This window comes from Danio rerio, chromosome 8 (genome assembly GCF_052040795.2).
Source record: "Danio rerio strain M-AB ecotype USA chromosome 8, GRCz13ab, whole genome shotgun sequence".
Taxonomy (NCBI): Eukaryota; Metazoa; Chordata; class Actinopteri; order Cypriniformes; family Danionidae; genus Danio; species Danio rerio.
Window position 1 is genome coordinate 22420001 of NC_141028.1, and position 17320 is coordinate 22437320.

Genomic DNA, 17320 nt, shown 5'->3' on the forward strand with positions numbered 1-17320 from the left:
CCCTCCTGTATATTTATTTTTCCAACTTCTGTTTAAAAGAGAGATTTTCAACACATAATTTCTAATAACTGATTTTTTTTTAAATCTCTGCCATCATGATAGATCATTATATTTTACAAGATATTTTTCAAGATACTAGCATTCAGCTATGGGTATACTCTAGGGTTGTGCTGATAGATGATGCCATCGTCCATCGCCAGTGGCCAACAAACTTCACGATACTTTTTCGGCATCGCGATCCATTGCCCCGCCTCACATTTAAATTGATATATGATCATTTGCATGTCATCTTAATAGCAATAGCAGTCTTTTCATGAGCTGTGTAAATGTTACATATAGCTGCCGCTTGACCAGCTGACAGCATCATGAGGATTAAATGAAGGATTATACATTACCTCTCGCACTTAAAGTGTGTAGATTCAGTGGTAAGCGCTGTTACCTGCAAACCCCGTCCCACAGACTTTACAGTGAATGGCTTTAGTCATTTTCATTGCAGACTTGAAACCACTGGAAGTCTTTTATCCATTCTTGGAAAAGTGTAGATGGTGGATTAACATTCAGCACATGATCACTAATAAGATGTGCCATTATTAGTAACTGTGGGTAAGTCTGTCAGTGTTATTTTCATTCTCTTCAGCGCTTTCCATCTGTTCCGGAGTGCTGCGTTTGGCGTTTTTAGGTGCAAAGATGCATTCTGCATAAATGTCTCCTAAATCCGCGCACGCAGTGAGGATTTTGCAGTGAAAACAATGAATATGTTTGCACTAAAGTGAACTCCAATTGAACTCTCGTCTCCTCCACCAGCTGTGGGAAAAACCATTAGAACAACATAGATCACTGTGCCTATTCATGCCAGAGTCCCACAGAAAAAAGGTGATTGACAGGTGGTCATTTGTTTGTAAATTTATTTATTTATGGTATGGTTATGGGTGAAGCAAAGACCATGTGGGTCAGGTAGTGAAAACAGCAGGCTACAATTAATTAATTCGTTATGAATAAATTGATATTTAACAACCACCCCCACTCCCCGCCTACGACGACGATGGCATCGTCTATTGCGATGTTTCACATTAGACATTGTATGATGCCAAATTGGGCAACATCGCCCAACCCTAGTACACTCACACTAGTAACAGTTCCATTGAACCATGCTGGGGTGTGATTGTTCCCCCTCCACTCTCCCTCTCGGCCTGCACTCATACTGTATTTTACCTTCTTAGCCTGAGCATGCCTACGTCATCGATAATTTGACTGTTCAGTTTAACAAGAAGAGAAGTGCTCTCACTCAGTACTATGGCCATTGCTGTAATTATATTGTTTTGTATAATTTTATGCTTTTTGTGATGCGGTGACATACAGTCAAGTCTTTTGCTGGACATATCCACTACTTTTGACGCTCATAATGCTGCATGTAATAGGAGGTTTCCTGAAGATGGAGCAAGGGGTATGCATCTTCGGTAAACTATGACAGTTTGCGTTCACTAAAAAGATGATTAAATCCATATAAAAAGTCGCTTAAAATTGATGTTGGGTCTTTAGTTTTATGCTCGGGCGTGCTTTGCTCTCATACTACAAGTGTACTGCAACAAAGTCCAACTGAACCGTGCTCTGGCACATATCTATAAAACGGACACACACTTGTCAAACGAACCGTGAAATGTGGGTCAAACGCGCCCTAGCATGGTTTTATAGCCTAGTGTGAGTACACCCTTAAAGTGCCATTTAAAGGCTTAACTAGGTGAATTAGGTTAACTTTGTAAGTTAGAGTAATTAAGCAAGTCATTTTATAACAATAGTTTGTTCTGTAGCCCAACCTTTCTTTTCCCTGAGACCCTTTTTTCCCTGGGAACATATTGTAAGCCCCCCCATAACATTTAATTATAGCTCATTTAAGTTGCAGTAAGGATGACAAAAAAAACTAACTTTGTATATTACTATTGCTAGATATGTTCATGCACAAATAATAGTCTAATGTAAAATATAAAAGCAAAACATCAGTAGGCCATTTGTAACTGAAAAACCTAATTGGCCTTATATTAGTTGTCAATTATTTACCAGGGGATAAAATGAACTAAGGCAACGTGATCATTCTTCTTATTGTACACTGCTAAAAATGTTAAAAAATATGACATATCCCCCCACGGAACTCGCTGAAGCCCTCTTGTGGGCCGGGACCCCCCTATTGGGAACTGCTGCTGCAACCAGTCACAATAAAATGATTAATAATTTTGACCTTAAAAAAAAAAAAAAAAAAAACTGCTCTTTTTCTAGGTGAAATAAAACAAACAATCTTTATCCAGTGAAAAAATATTATAGGAAATGCTGTGAAAAATTCTTTGCTCTGTTAAACATCATCTGGGAAATATTTGAAAAAGAACAAAAATTTCAGAGAAGGGCTAATAATTCTGACTTCAACTGTATATGCCTTCAGTCAGTTGAGTGACAGGTTTCTGATTTTGCTTGTGTTAATATTTGCTTATTTCCCGAAAATTAATTTTATATTCCTGTAGTTTGCCTTTTATGTTATAGGTTATTCTTTCCACTGCCATACAGCATGTCAAATCTTACATCCAATGATCAGTTGATGGACCGTCTATATTCTTATAAAATGCTACTAAAGGTTTTGGAACAACTTGACAAATGTCGTTCATTTTAAGCTGGTTAGCTGATGATAGCTGATGAATTAAATCGAGAACAATCATTTCTGGGGGCATCGGAATTGGAAATTAATGTCGCTTTTTCTGCACATCTTGATATATGTAGTGTCATCATTTGCTTCTGAACAGAGTTCAAACTATGTCTTATTTACTCAGATTACTTTTAATGAAATTAACTCTAGGTGTAAACTCTGTCCTCTTTTCCTTCTTTGGACCAATCAGAAAAGGCTCTGCTGCTTTTGGCTGAGGAGTTGTCAGAGGAGTTGCTCAAGTTTTGTATGATGTTACTGTTGTGCAATGCAGTCTCTGAACATCATTCGTGTGATTAATTAGTGGATTGGAAAGCTGGTTAGTTGGGCCTTGCTTGGTGTAAACAAATCTGTTTTAGTGGCCAGTTGCTTGGAGACAATGTTCCCTGCTGCTCAACTAAAATGCTTTCGGTTCAGCTGCGGTATCTGCGCTGTCTTCACTTTCCGTGGAGCATGAAAGTTCTGGATGGAGATGCTGAAAGTCCTTCACTTTAAAGATTTTGCCGTTGTTAACAAAGAGGAAATGCCTGGATTTTTTTGCACCCAAATTGGTTTGGTCTTGGTTAAAAAAATAAGCTTTTGAAAAGCATTTTGTTCCTACAATGATTACATCAGAATTACCAAATTAATTACAGTAGTATTTTTAAATTAATTACAGTAGTATTATTAAATTAATTACACTAGTATTATTAAATTAATTACAGTAGTATTATTAAATTAATCACAGTAGTATTATTAAATTAATTACAGTAGTATTAGTTTATTTTTAACATTTATTTATTGTCAGTATTTTTAGCATTACCTTTCCAGTCTTTCATCCCATATTATCCACCAGAATTGATTCTAATATGCTAATTTGACACTCAAGAAACATTTCTTATTATCATCTGAATAATGAAAATTGTTGTTTTGCAGATGTGTTTGTGGGAACTGTAATTTTTTTTTTTTTTTTTTTGATGAACTTAAAGTAAAATATATAATAAAAAAGTAGAAACACCAATATAAACATATTGTAAAATGATAAGTGCCTTTATCACATTTAATTAATTTAATGCATCTTTGACCTTGAGTGGTAATTTATTAATAAACAAATAAACAAAATTAAACAATTAAAAAAAAACATTTTAACAGTTAATCAATTAATTAATTAATTATTTTCGGCTTAGTCCCTTTATTAAACAGGGGTCACCACAGCGACACCATCTCTGGGAAACATCCATACACACTTATTCACAATCATACACTACAGAACATTATCATACCCAATTTGCCTGCAGTGCATGTTTTTGGACATGTGGGGGAAACCGGAGCACCTGGAGGCACACGCCAACATGGGGAGAACATGCAAACTCTACACAGAAACGCTAACTGACCCAGCCGGGGCTCGAACCAGCGACCTTCTTGCTGTGAGGCGATTGTGCTATCCACTGCGCCACCATGCAGCCCACAGTTTAATTCTTAGTTATTAAAATCAAATAAGTTTCTTTACAGGCTTTCATGAGGGCCGTGACACCAAGCAAGTGGTCAGGCTTTGATTAATGCTGTCAGTGAGTGTCTTTCGGGTTAGTTTCTGTTCAGGAAGGTAAGAGTTTACCATTTAAAATGCGGAAGCACCATCAGTGAAAGTAGTACAACAAACAACATAGTCAGTGCTCAAGAATAAAAAAACAAAACGAGTAAAGTGTGCAAAGAATTCAAGATGGCACAAACAGAAGGTTGGTCTGATGTTATGTCATTTTGAGTATTTTAATCAAGACAGCAAGAGCTTCATGAACTGGAGAAATGGAGGAGATATAAAATATTTAGCAAATGCTGCTTTGTCTGAGTTTGAACTATATAGACTCCTGATACTCTTGTGTGTTCAAGCACAGCTTTTTGGCCACAGTGGACGCGAGGCAGCATAGTAGGATTTGGTCACAGCTAGCTCTTTGACGTCATCTCGTTGTGTCACAGCCTTTAAGCAACTTACACAATGGCACATGCACCATTTTCCTGGTCACTCATCCATGTTCCAGTGCAATCTCTAAATAGCCTGAATGTGTCCTCATTCCTAATATACTTGAACTAACAAACAGAAAGTGCTCTTTAGAAATCTTCACTGCAAGTTTTGACTTAATTTTTGCTTCATTAAAACGTTAAATGTATCAAATGTGTCCTGATGTCCATCTACTAATATACAGTTGCAATTGTCTTGGTTTATTAAAACCGTTCATGCTCCGCCTCTAAAATGCCAATGTAACCCCTGACAAATTTCCATTTATTTGATGCCACATGAGAATAAAATGTTCAGTGTACATGTATGTGTCTCTCTGCTAGTGCTCATGTCTTAATGTTTAATGGTAGTGTCCATGTCATAATTTGTAAGAATTGGGGCTGTGCGATATATAAACAATATATATCAATATATATCGAACAAATAACGTGATGTCAGCTGGCATGCTAAATAACACAATATTCAACATCTGATATGATTTTTTTTTTGTTTAATTTAATGTTACAACCAACATAGTTATTTAAAGGAAACGAAAGTAGCAACAAGGCAAAGATTTTCAGTTATACCGTTCCTACTATATATATATATATATATATATATATATATATATATATATATATATATATATATATATTACAAAATACATATTCACATAAATACATTAATATATTTACGTTTGTTTTTTCCATGTTAAGACTATTTAATTAATTTTATTAGGGGAAAACTATCTCCAGAATTAAACTGTGTTTTTAAATCTAATGAAGACAGCAGAAGTCAACAATGATTTATTTAATTATTTTGCCTGAAATTTGATTGACATTTTAAATGTTTCTTAAGATATATATATATATATATATATATATATATGTTGTATACTATTTTTAAGGTGGAAACGTAATTTCTTTTACAGAGGAAAAGGTTATTTTTTACCCAGACATTTTAAAGAACATACTTTAGAGCTGTAATCACAATACTGTGATACAGCGATATTTGTCAAAGGTAATCATACTATCAAAATCTTATACCAGCCTATGCCTAGTAGCAACTACAACTTCTCAAAGTAGATGGCCAGAATATACTGTTGCAGTAAACAAATCAAAAGTTTTTAAAATTGAAAATCACCATCGTTTTGCTGCCCGTCCTTAGATTTATTTTATTCATGTATTCATTTTTTTAATAACCAATGAATCTACCAAAACCTACTATTTAATCAAAAAATGCAACAGAGCAGTAAAAAGTGTATAAAAGTCGATCTCGCACACGCATATATACATGAACGCATAAAGGAGCACATACAGTATATGTATTGCAATAAACTTTATTGCGTTCAACTCAATTTGCAGCTAATGCACTATATATTGAACTCAAACAATGCAATTTATTATTTCACAAGAAAATACTTGTACATAATAATATAATAACAGGATAAAATAAAAACAAGTTGGATATTGTTAAATTAAAATAAATATAACTAGCAAATCAATGTTATACAGACAGAAAGTGATTTTTTTTTTTTTGCTTTATTACTTTTTTTAACAGGAACAAGAATAAACATTGGCTCGCTCTGTAGTCATACAAAAGGCAATATAAAGGAAAACCAAAAAGAAAAAATAACAAAAAAAAAAATCAAGTTCTGAAATGAGGGGGTAAAGGTGATTTCCAATTGTTAAGCACTAGTCTTTTAGCCACTACCATGCCTTGCATTAAAGATTCTCTAATAATTTTTTTTTTAACTGAAGTGTCGATTACTACAATTTTAATCAATTATTATTAATATTATTGTAATTGATTAAATCAAATAATATATGTTGCAGCCCTAAAAGTTTTATAGACCTGAAACTTGTTCGAAACTTGTTGTCTGACTTCTTTCACAACATGGCCTGATTGTTTGGTTCTGTTTCAGGATTCGCATTAAAATTGTAAAATTGAAGAGACTTTTGTTTGGAAAACCAGCTTGTCCACTCTGCTTGGTTTTAGAGAGGTGCGATGCCGTGTAACTGCATTTCCTCCTGTGCTTCAAGCTTTACAGAGGATGTCTTAATGAAGTCACACAAACATACTTTTGTCACTCATTTATTCCAAACCATTGCGATATATACCGTATACTGTGATTTCCACATTTGTGATATTTCGATAGTTTTAATTTACTGCACAGCCCTAATAGGAAATCACTTTGATTTCTTAAAAGCTGCTTTTGGTAATTCTGCATGTTTGCAAAATAGTAAAATTCCCCCCTCATACTGTTTTGTCTTTATTTTAAATCTGTTTGTCCTTTAGTAATTGAGCAAGCTTCTGCATGTCAAGTGTCTACGTTTTAATGTTTTATTTTTTTGTTTGTTCACTCACCCACCGGCCTTTTCTTATCACTCCTCTAAATCTCCATCCCCGTCCCACTCTTCACACTTTTCTCCCCCCAAAAAAATGCTCTTCCGCTGTCGATCAGTCACCCGAGCCCAAACGAAGCGAGTCTCAGCCCACTCCGGTGACCAATAGGGAGACTCTGGGGTCTCAGGTGACGGCCGAGAGGCTCGGGGGCTCCGTTCAGGTACTGCTTGCTTGAGCGTGATGTGGCTTTTTTGAGTGAGCGTGGCTGCTTCTCTATCTGTCTTTTGTGCTAGTATTTATCAGTTTGGCTTGCAGATGGCAGCACTGTCATTCTTGGAGATACCCTGTGTTTTAAATAGAAGCCATCAAGCAGTTTAGTTGAGCTGTTCATGGTGTGATGGGATCTAATGGATGCTGGTACATTTGAAACTCTTTGTGGTGCGTTTGGACTTGGTGAAACGTAGATGCCACCTAGTGTTGGCTTTCGGAATGCTATCCCATGGCATAAATAAATACAGGTCTGATGGTTTGTCAATTACAGTGTTGGGTAAGTTACTTTAAAAAGTAATTGAATACTAGTTACACTTATTATTATTGTATTTAAATTATTTATGTATTTATTATTTGAATATTTTATTCCTTGTATAAGTCACTTATTGTTATGTAATAAGTGCTACTGAAAATCCTTACAAATCTCAATGCATAGACTAGTGGTACCCTAAGTGGGGGTCGCAAAACAATGTTGGGGGGTTGCTTGGTGATTTCCAAAAATATCACGTTATTATCGATTAGAATAACATATTTTATCCATAAGCTGCAGAAAAAAAATTGTATTTAATAGTTACATAAAATAACAACATGCAAATAAAAAGCCATTAGCATTTTACTTCTTTTTCTGATTGCGACCCCTGGGGTTATTACGCTAGTTTAAAGACACTGCAATAGTGTTAGTTGCAGCAGATTAATTTTATGACACAATGTTAAATTTTGACACCTTTACTGCATTCAGGTACATTAAAAATAAAGGCCTCGAATGAACATAGAGGACGATCTCCAAGTGACGGTCTCCAAAATTAAACCAGTAATAGTCTTGTGTTGTAAACATTGTACTCATAATTTTCATTAAGTGAGGTTAATATTCAATTAAACAAATGGATAATGACTGAAAGAAATACTTATTTGTTAAACTGTTGCACTTTATTGTGTGACAAGTAAACTTGTTATTTCCTATTGATGTGTGTGCACTGTTGTGTGCAATGTTCGTAATTTTATAACTACTTACAAGGATAGTGGGGGTCGAGAGTTACTGGAATTGTTATTTTGGGATTCACGAGCTGGATAGTTTTGAAACCTCTGACATAAACAACAGACAATATTTTAATTTCTTAAATTTGAGTCAAAGATGGCTTTGTACATATTGTTGACATATTGTTGTAATACTTAACTGATTCATGGTTTCTCAAAAAAAATCAAGTTATATAAATTGAGTTATACAAAGTGTCTTAATAATATATTAAAAACTAAATAAATAGATAAAAATCCTGATAGACATTTAGTTTAAAAATAGTATTATTCTGCAAAATACATCTGTATAACAAAATGAATTACTCTCTAAATTTATTTATATAAGTTGTTATATTTACACTATTTAAGGCAAGAACTTTTATAAGTAACTGTAATTTAGTTACCTAAAAATGAAAAGTAAGCCCTTACTTGACTTTTTAGTAATTTAATTTCAGTAACTAATTACACCCAACTCTGGTCACCTCATTTTAAAATAAAAGAATTGTATGCATATGATCATTCTCAGAACAGGGTTATTGTGGTTAACTTATAACTTAATGATTTTTATTTTCAGTTTTTCTTTTTAATTTAGCTGATGTAGTTGTTGCAGAAATGTTATTTATTTAATTTTATTGCACTAGCCAATTTTTGGATATTCTAGTGTTACTGTTTTCTACAGCTGTTTTCATTTTTAATGCAGGCTTGTAAAGGATTAAAGTATAAGCTATGTGTCTGAATTATTTAAAATGAAAGATTGGCTTCATGAAAATGTATTATTCCTAGTTGTGTACTGCTAAATTTTTCAGAAGTTATTTATTGTAATATCACATAATAAACATTATTACAATTTGAAATAAATGTTTTCCATTTTAACATAGCTTAAAAAGTAAATTATTCCTGTGATGGGTCGAAATGAATTATCCCTAGTCAATAATTATCTTTATTGTCAAATGATTCTTTAGAAATCAGTCTTTAATGCTGATTTGGTGTTAAAAAAAATCTAAATGTGCTGCTTATCAATGCTTGTATTTTTGCGTACTTAAATGCTGTTCGATCATTTCATAGAAATGATTTTGTAATGGTGATGTCTTTGCTGATATTTTTGATCAACATTAATTATAATAATGATAGTAATAATTTATTTTCTTTTCATCTTGTTTATCCTAAACTTTTCAACAGTAGTATAGAATTGTTTTTTCTTTTTTTTCTTTTAGATTGTTAATAGTTGCCAATATTAGTTATAATAATAATAATAATAATAATAATAATAGTAATAATTTATTTTATTTTCATGTTGTTTATCCTAAACTTTTCAACAGTAAGTATAGAATTGTTTTTTTTTTTGTTCTTTTAGATTGTTAATAGTTGCTCAAGGAACAATAGTTTACGTAGGTGTTTACATAGGTCTGAATTTAATGTTTGTCCTATGTTTCTGAGTCTTGCCATTGTCACATGTTTTCTGACAAACAAATGACTCATTAAAGACTAATTAAAATGATCACTCATCTTCCTATATAGTCATAGGCTTGTGATAGGCCTATAAGTAGAAAACAGGATTTCCATAAATAAATTTCTTCATAAAACAACTTACGAATGATGGATTATTCAGATAAACATTTAATAAGGCCTGCGTAATGGTATGATTTTTAAACATCATTACATTATATGTAATGATGTTTAAAATGATAATGATACTATACACGGTGTTTATATGGTCTCTCTGTGTGATCCTAAGGTCATGAGCTCCACAAACGGAGAGCTGAACACAGATGACCCGACTGCAGGACACTCCAACGCCCCCATCACTGCACCTGCTGAGGTAGAGGTGGCAGACGACACAAAGTAAGTGCTACAACACTGGACGTTCAAGCAATCACGATACTAGTACTGTCATTTTAAAAACCAAGCCTAAAAATACACACAACACACACATATATGAGCAATATCACACAAGTAGCACTACGGTATGGCATTATATCAGCACTGGTGGGCTACTACGGCACTCTTCTGATATGTATTTTATGTAGTCCAACAACTGCAGTATTTGTCAGTTTAGTGAGTTTAGTTCTCTTCTTGGCACTCGATTTGGGTGGAGTGATAAACAACTAGGTGGCTGGAATAGTGCTGATACTGGCAGCTATTATATACACTTCCTGACAAAGGTCTTGTCACCTATCCAAGTTCTTGAAACAACAAATAATAACTTGACTTCTAGTTGATCATTTGGTATTAGAGTGCTTTATATGAAAGGCAAAGAACTCTATCACGTTTATTTTACCAAAAAAAAATATGATCATGCTTTTATTTTTAATTATTTAATTTACAGTAAGATCTGACTTTGCTTAGACAAAAGTCCTTTCACTTAACAGAAATAATGAACAGTATAGAATATAAAGTCATGCTGCAGTGGAAAAAGACTTAATGTGTATGACTCACTTGAGCTTGGACGACTTTATCCATACTTTGAACTTTGATGTGGATGCTGAAGTATGAGGAGCGCTATCCCGCTGAAGAATTTGCCCTCTCCTGTGGTTTGTAATGTAATGGGCAGAAAAAAATGTCTTGATACCTCAGGCTGTTGAAGTTGCCATCCACTCTGCAGATCTCTCGAAAGCCCCCATACTAAATGTAACCCCAAACTTAAACTAATTTCTGTAGGAATCTTGGGTCCATACGGTTTCCAATAGGTCTTCTGCAGTATTTGTGATGATAGGGATTGAGTTCTTTTCCAATTGATCAACTAGAAGTCAAGTTATTATTTGTTGATTTTATAACTTGGATCAACAACAAGACTTTTGTCAGGTAGTGTATTGGTATCAGCCAAATCAGAATTGAGACCCAGACAGAACTGTTATATAAATATATGTAGTCAATCACAAATTTATTCATACCCCTGGACGCTTCTCATTTGATGTGCTTGAGCTCAAACACACAAAAAAAAATATGTATTTAATATAAACATTTCAACTGTAAATGGCAAATACAGGAGTATTTCGGTAATACTATAATCATACTCGTATATAAACACTGATGTTTTATTCTGTTGAAATTAATATTATGTAGTTAAAAGTGTTTATATTGACCTTATTCTTAAATGCAGAAGTGCGCACGTTTTTGCAATTGTTTTAGAACTTACGATTCAGTCACCTATGGGACAAATGACTAGGAATAATAAACATCAGAAAACAGTCAAACTACTTTCTCTACAAACAAGTATGTTCATGACTAGAAAAGTAGAAAATAATACATTAAATGTAGAATAATATAATAGGAAAATAGGGAAAGGAAAATAATAGTAAAAATGTTAGTTTGCTATTTAAGCAGCATAACAAGCTGTTTTTTACGTCTAAAATTCAATGGAGGTGAATGAGACCAGAAGTCTCGAGCCAAATAGATTCCGATGGCTGCTCCCATGCATACTTGAAGAATAAGGTCAATACAGATGTACAGAGAATCATGCATCATATCAGTTGCTGACATTATATTAAGATTATATATATCATCCCCCTTATGTTGGTGGAGATGAATCATAAATGAATCACACTCATCTGCAGAATGCCATCTTCACCCTCAGTGGTTGTCGCCTTACATTTGCATAAATATTTCACAATCTCAGATAGTCCATTTTTTTCTATTGCTGAAGCTCATCAACTTTAATTGAAAACGAATTTCTTCTGTTCATTTTGCTGCTGCAAATTGCCGTATGAATGTCCCTTCACTGATTTAATGTTCCTCGTTGTGCCTCAGCGCTCTTCAATTTATAACCTAATTTCACTCATCAAGACTTTTGTGTTTAGTTTTTATGTCTGAAGTAAATTTTCCTCTGTATTTACTTTCAGGTGCTGTTGTTTTTTTAAGCGGAGAAAGAGGAAAGCTCTTCAGAGGCACAAGTGAAGCGCTCGTGGAAAAGAACTTGAAACATTCTGGTCACTGTTAAGTTTAAAATGCAAGCAAATACACAAATCTCTCTCTCTTTCTGTCTTTCTCTATATCTCTCTCTCTCTCTCTTTTCCCATCACACTTTCTTTCATAGATGCTTCACCACTTATTGGAGTGCAAAGGAATGTTGTTGACTGTCCAACAGACTCTGGTTCCTTCCTTAAAAAAAAAAAAAAGAAGAAATGAAGATACATAAGATGTGTAAAAATCAAATCACACATAAACGCTCAAAAAGAATGAGATGATACAAGAGTGATTAATGATACAAGACCACAGTGGTGTGAACTGAAAAAAGAGGCTGTTTGAAACAGCTGATATGTTTCTAGATTCCATGCAGAGTGTTTATTGTTCATTGATCAGGGGACAAAATATCAGTGAGCGGATGATTTAAGTTTTCTTAGAAATAGTTCTTATTTGTGGCAAAAAACATGAGGGCAGGAGTCGCCTCTGCACTGGGAAAGAGTCACCAAATTACAAAATAACAGGACGCATTTCATCTCAACCAGACTCTGGAGTCTTTTTTTTCCCCCCACTGTAATTATTATAATTTTTTTTAATGATTTACAGGAATCCTTCAGTTGTAAAGCAGTTGTAGTGTCCTGGAAATGCTTTATTTCTGTCCTTTATTTTTGTCTTGTTTTTTTTCTTCATATAAATTCTTCCATTTTTTTTTTTCTTCTGTCATTGTGGACTCTGTAGCACAGTTACTGGCCTCAGGTACTGTGGGGGACGGAGATACAAATGGATATTATTCTCTTGTCATTGTTGTTATTGCACTTTTGGAAAAAAAAAGAAGACAACAACCGTGGGCTTGAATTAAAATGATGAGATAAATGTCAGACTATATGAACTGATGTGGGAGAGCTCCCGCAACAGGGCTGATATCTGTTCAAGGACCGTTAAAAAAAAGAAGAAATGTACTTCAGTTTTATTTCTCACATCAAAATTTATTTACCAGGAAATCATAGTTTGTGCCTTTCCAAGTAAAATGTTTAAAATTTAAGCAAGTCTCCTGCACTGACTTTTTATTTTTTGCATTGTTTTTTTTATGTATGCAAGTGGCATAATAATTATGGGTGTTGTTTTGTATGACTCCATTATTTTCACCCCTAATTTATCAAATGAATGTTCTGAATCTGGCTGATGGCTTATAAATGGACAATTCTAAGTTTCATTAATAGTTTAAAATATTTTGTGTAGTATGTATATTTTGTTATTGTTGAAATAATGTAATATCACTAGCTGGGTTTCCATCTTAACATAAAGCAGTTTGCATAAAAACAAACATGACATAGGTTTCCATGAGTTTAGGGCCATTTCACACCAAGCACAATAACATAGATATAAAAATAAAATAAATTTGTGTCACTTTTCAAACGATAATGATCAGCAATGATCACTTGTCATTACGCCCGTGTGACCAACAAATGTCCTCAGTGAGTTGTTAGTGCATCTGACCAGTGAATCCAGCTCGTGTAGTCAATCTAATCAATCAGTGACTTTTTGTCACCACTAACAAATTTCTAACTTTTTCGACTTTTAAAGAAGGCAAAACAAAATTGTCGAAAGGGCAAAGGATACATTGGGTACTTTTTTATATTTTTACTATATTTGTACTATATTTTTATTATATTACTATTTGTATTATTTTATTAGCTAAAAAAGTTGTTTCTCTATATCTTTTTTCTTATAGCTGTGGTTTGAACTGTTGTTTTACAATCATAATGATTGTATTTTATTTTTAGAACTTAGAATTTAGAATTTTTAGAACAACACTTTTATTGTTTTCTTTATAATTTACCATGAATGGTGTGAACGGGCCTTTTGGAGCATCTAGCTGTAGTATTGGTAACCTAGTAACCAACAGTAAACAAGGCGAGCATATTAGAAACAGCCGATTAGTCATGTGGGTGTAATGTTTCCTACATCAGATTTACTACATCAGGTGTGATTTTTTTTTTTTTTTTTTACAATTGTGCTTCCATCTCCTATTATTTGCATTAACATTTTTTGCACAAGTCCAAAACCACCTCAAGCAAAGCATTAAGTTTTTGCAAATGAAGAGATTTTTATTCAAACATTGCCATTCTCACCACTTATTTCTCATGCAATGCTTCAAATTGTGCATTACCACAGGGGTTGTATCTGAAATGGCACCCATAGTCTTAAATAGCGCACTTTGAGAGAGCAGACATTTGTGGTGTTCAAAACCATAATGGACATTCTGAAGTGCGCTCAATCAAACCTACCATGCACAGCAATAATGAATGTACAACTGCTGCTAGAGAATATCCTTAATGCATTGTAATAGTTTGCATGGCAAATGAATTCCCGCATCTGACCACAAGATGGCAAACTGTTATTATTTTTGTTTGTGTACATGACCGAAATCAAAATACTTTATTACCAATTGACAGCTAAATGTTAAATAATTATCACAGGGTTTGACCAGCTGATATCTGACTGAGGGATTTATCGATCAGCAAAGCACTAAATGGAATCTCTTATTGTGCTCAAATTCACTGACTAGTTTTCATTCATTCCTTTGAATGCATTATATTAGTGGACTAATGTAGAGAATAGTGAACGATTGTATAGAGGTAATTTCGGATTCTGCCATGGTGATGGAAACCCAGCTACTGCTACTTTATTAATTGCACCTGATAAAATGTAACACAAATATTTAATATCCAATCACATGACAGAAAATCATTGCAATTAGGCATGTTGAAGTGAACTAAGACGATCTGCTGAAGTTCAAAATGAGCATCAGAATGGGGAATAAAGTTTATGTAAGTGACTTTCAACATGGTTGATGGTACCAGACAGGCCGGTCTGGGTTTTTCAGAAATGTCTTGTATACTGGTATCTTAACACTTGCGACCATCTTTAGGGTTTTGCGGAGAGTGGTCCAAAAATAAGACAATATCCATTGAGCAGCTGTTCTGTGGGTGAAAAAGCCACGTTGATGCCGGAGGTCATAGAAGATTGAACAGATTGACTCAAAGACAGAATTTTAAATAACAGGAACTTAAAAAAACACTCGTTGTAAGCATTGTCTGCAGAAGAGCATCTCTGAGAGCACAAATTGACAGCAGATAAGCTTCAGCAGAAGAACTACGTTTAAATTAATAAGAATTAGCACCTTAATCAAAAAGTTAGAGATGAGTTTTTGAATGTAACAGCTTCTTTTGTGACACTCCTGTCAGATGAGGTCTGGAACCTGAGGCTGCAGTTTACAGAGCCTCACTCAAATTTGTCAATGGAAGATTGAAAAAGGGTTTCCTGCTCTGATGAGATTCGATTTCTTCAACAACATTGATGTGGAAGCAACATGAAAGCATTGATCTGTCCTGTCTTGTGTAAGCTGCTCAGGATAAAAGTGTTTTGTTTTGTTTTTTCTGGACATATTCTGGGCATCTCCATACAAAATTTGCATTGTTTAAACAGCACAACCTGCTTGATCATTGTTGATTACCAATGTCCACACAGTGACCACAATGTGATGCTACTTCCAGCAGGATAGCACCCTGTGTCACTAAGCTCAAATCATCTTAAACTGGTTTCCTGACAATTCGTTCTTTATATTCAAATACCCTCCAGTCACCAGACTCTAGAGCGATACAGTTCACCCAAAAAATGAAAGTTGCCTCATCATTTATTTTTCCTCATGAGGTTTTAAGCCTTTACAAATTTCTTTCTTCTGTTAAACACAAAAGCAAATCATTTGAAGAATGTTGGTTCTGTGACCCATCAACTTCAATAGAAAAGAAATTACCAAAGAAATCAATGGGTAACTCGTTTCTTCAAAGAGGAAGAAGAAAGAAACTTAAATAGAATTTGAACAAGTGAATGGGTGAATAAATGACAGAAATGTAATTGTTGGGTGAACTACTTTTAAATGCAACATCTAACATTATTATTTTATGATGAATGAGCTATGGACATGTCTGTCATATTAATGTCATTTAGTCATATCAGACATCTGTGAGTGTATTAGATGTTAACAAAAGGTTAACAAAAATGAACTGTTATTTAGTAATACCAGGTGTAGTCATTTATATATAGTGTAACATCTGGCAAAAATATTTAGAAATGTCTTTTATAAAATACTCATTTCCCAATCAGATAATTAAGTTTCTAGTTCTTTATCTTAATTAGATTTACTTTGTTAGTTTTGATCCATGCATATTTATGGTGCCAAACAGAAGTCATATTATTGCTAAAATGTTTGTGTGGTCTGTTATACGAGTCTTTACAAAAAATGTGATCATAGTTTCAGCAGTCTCAGAATTAAAGATACAAATGCTGCCATTATGGTAGTGCCTTTTCAGAAGGTACACTTTACACACACACACACACACACACACACACACACACACACACACACACACACACACAAAATCACCCAGTACTTTATCCAAGTGAAAATTTATCTTTATTTCAGTTTAATATTATAGTTTAACAACAATAACTATTTGTTTTATTTTTCAAGTAATATTTTAAGTTCAAAACATAATTAAATATAAATGTTTTTAATTTAGAGATCAACTAAGAAATATTTGTTTTGACCAATGTAAAATTTACTGAGGTTACTCACACAGGCTAGCGTGTGCATATTAAACAGAAGCTCAATGTGCTTTGTACTTTCATGGATTTAAAAAAATATTGTTTAAGGCAAATGATTTATTTTTCATTGGCTCAAGTGATCAAATTTAGAGGTGTTTTTGTTTTGATTAAAGCTAAAGTCAGAATTATTTTCCCTCTTTTGAAATTTTTATTCTTTTTTTTAATATATTTCCAAATTATGTTTAACAAAGCAAGGAAATGTTCACAGTATGTCTGATAATATTTTTTCTTCTGGAGAAAGCCTTAGTTGTTTTATTTCGACTAGAATAAAAGCGTTTTTTAAAATTTTTTAAAACCCATATTAAGGTCAAAATTATTAGCCCCATTAAGCAATAAATTTAATTTCGATAGTCTACAGAACAAACCATCGTTATACAATAACTTGCCTAATTACCCTAACCTGCCTAGTTAACCTAATTAACCTAGTTAAGCCTTTAAATGTCACTTTAAGCTGTATAGAAGCA

At 33.6% G+C, this 17320-nt stretch overlaps 1 protein-coding gene across 7 annotated transcripts in view; it reads left to right on the top strand.

Moving 5' to 3' along the window:
• Positions 1-13230, top strand: part of csnk1g2b (casein kinase 1, gamma 2b) — a 64285-nt gene extending 51055 nt beyond the window's left edge. For 3 of the 7 annotated variants that reach the window (XM_087263580.1, XM_087263579.1, NM_001045850.2), the window contains 3 exons: positions 7123-7224; positions 10024-10130; positions 12128-13230. In XM_087263580.1, the coding sequence (XP_087119706.1) occupies positions 7123-7224; positions 10024-10130; positions 12128-12182 (264 nt within the window). In that variant the 3' untranslated portion in view covers positions 12183-13230. Of the gene's footprint in view, positions 1-7122; positions 7225-10023; positions 10469-11035 lie in introns of all 7 variants that reach the window. The other 4 variants (XM_087263581.1, NM_001290336.1, XR_015497183.1 and 1 more) reach the window with 3 other exon arrangements.
• Positions 13231-17320: the final 4090 nt, after the last annotated feature.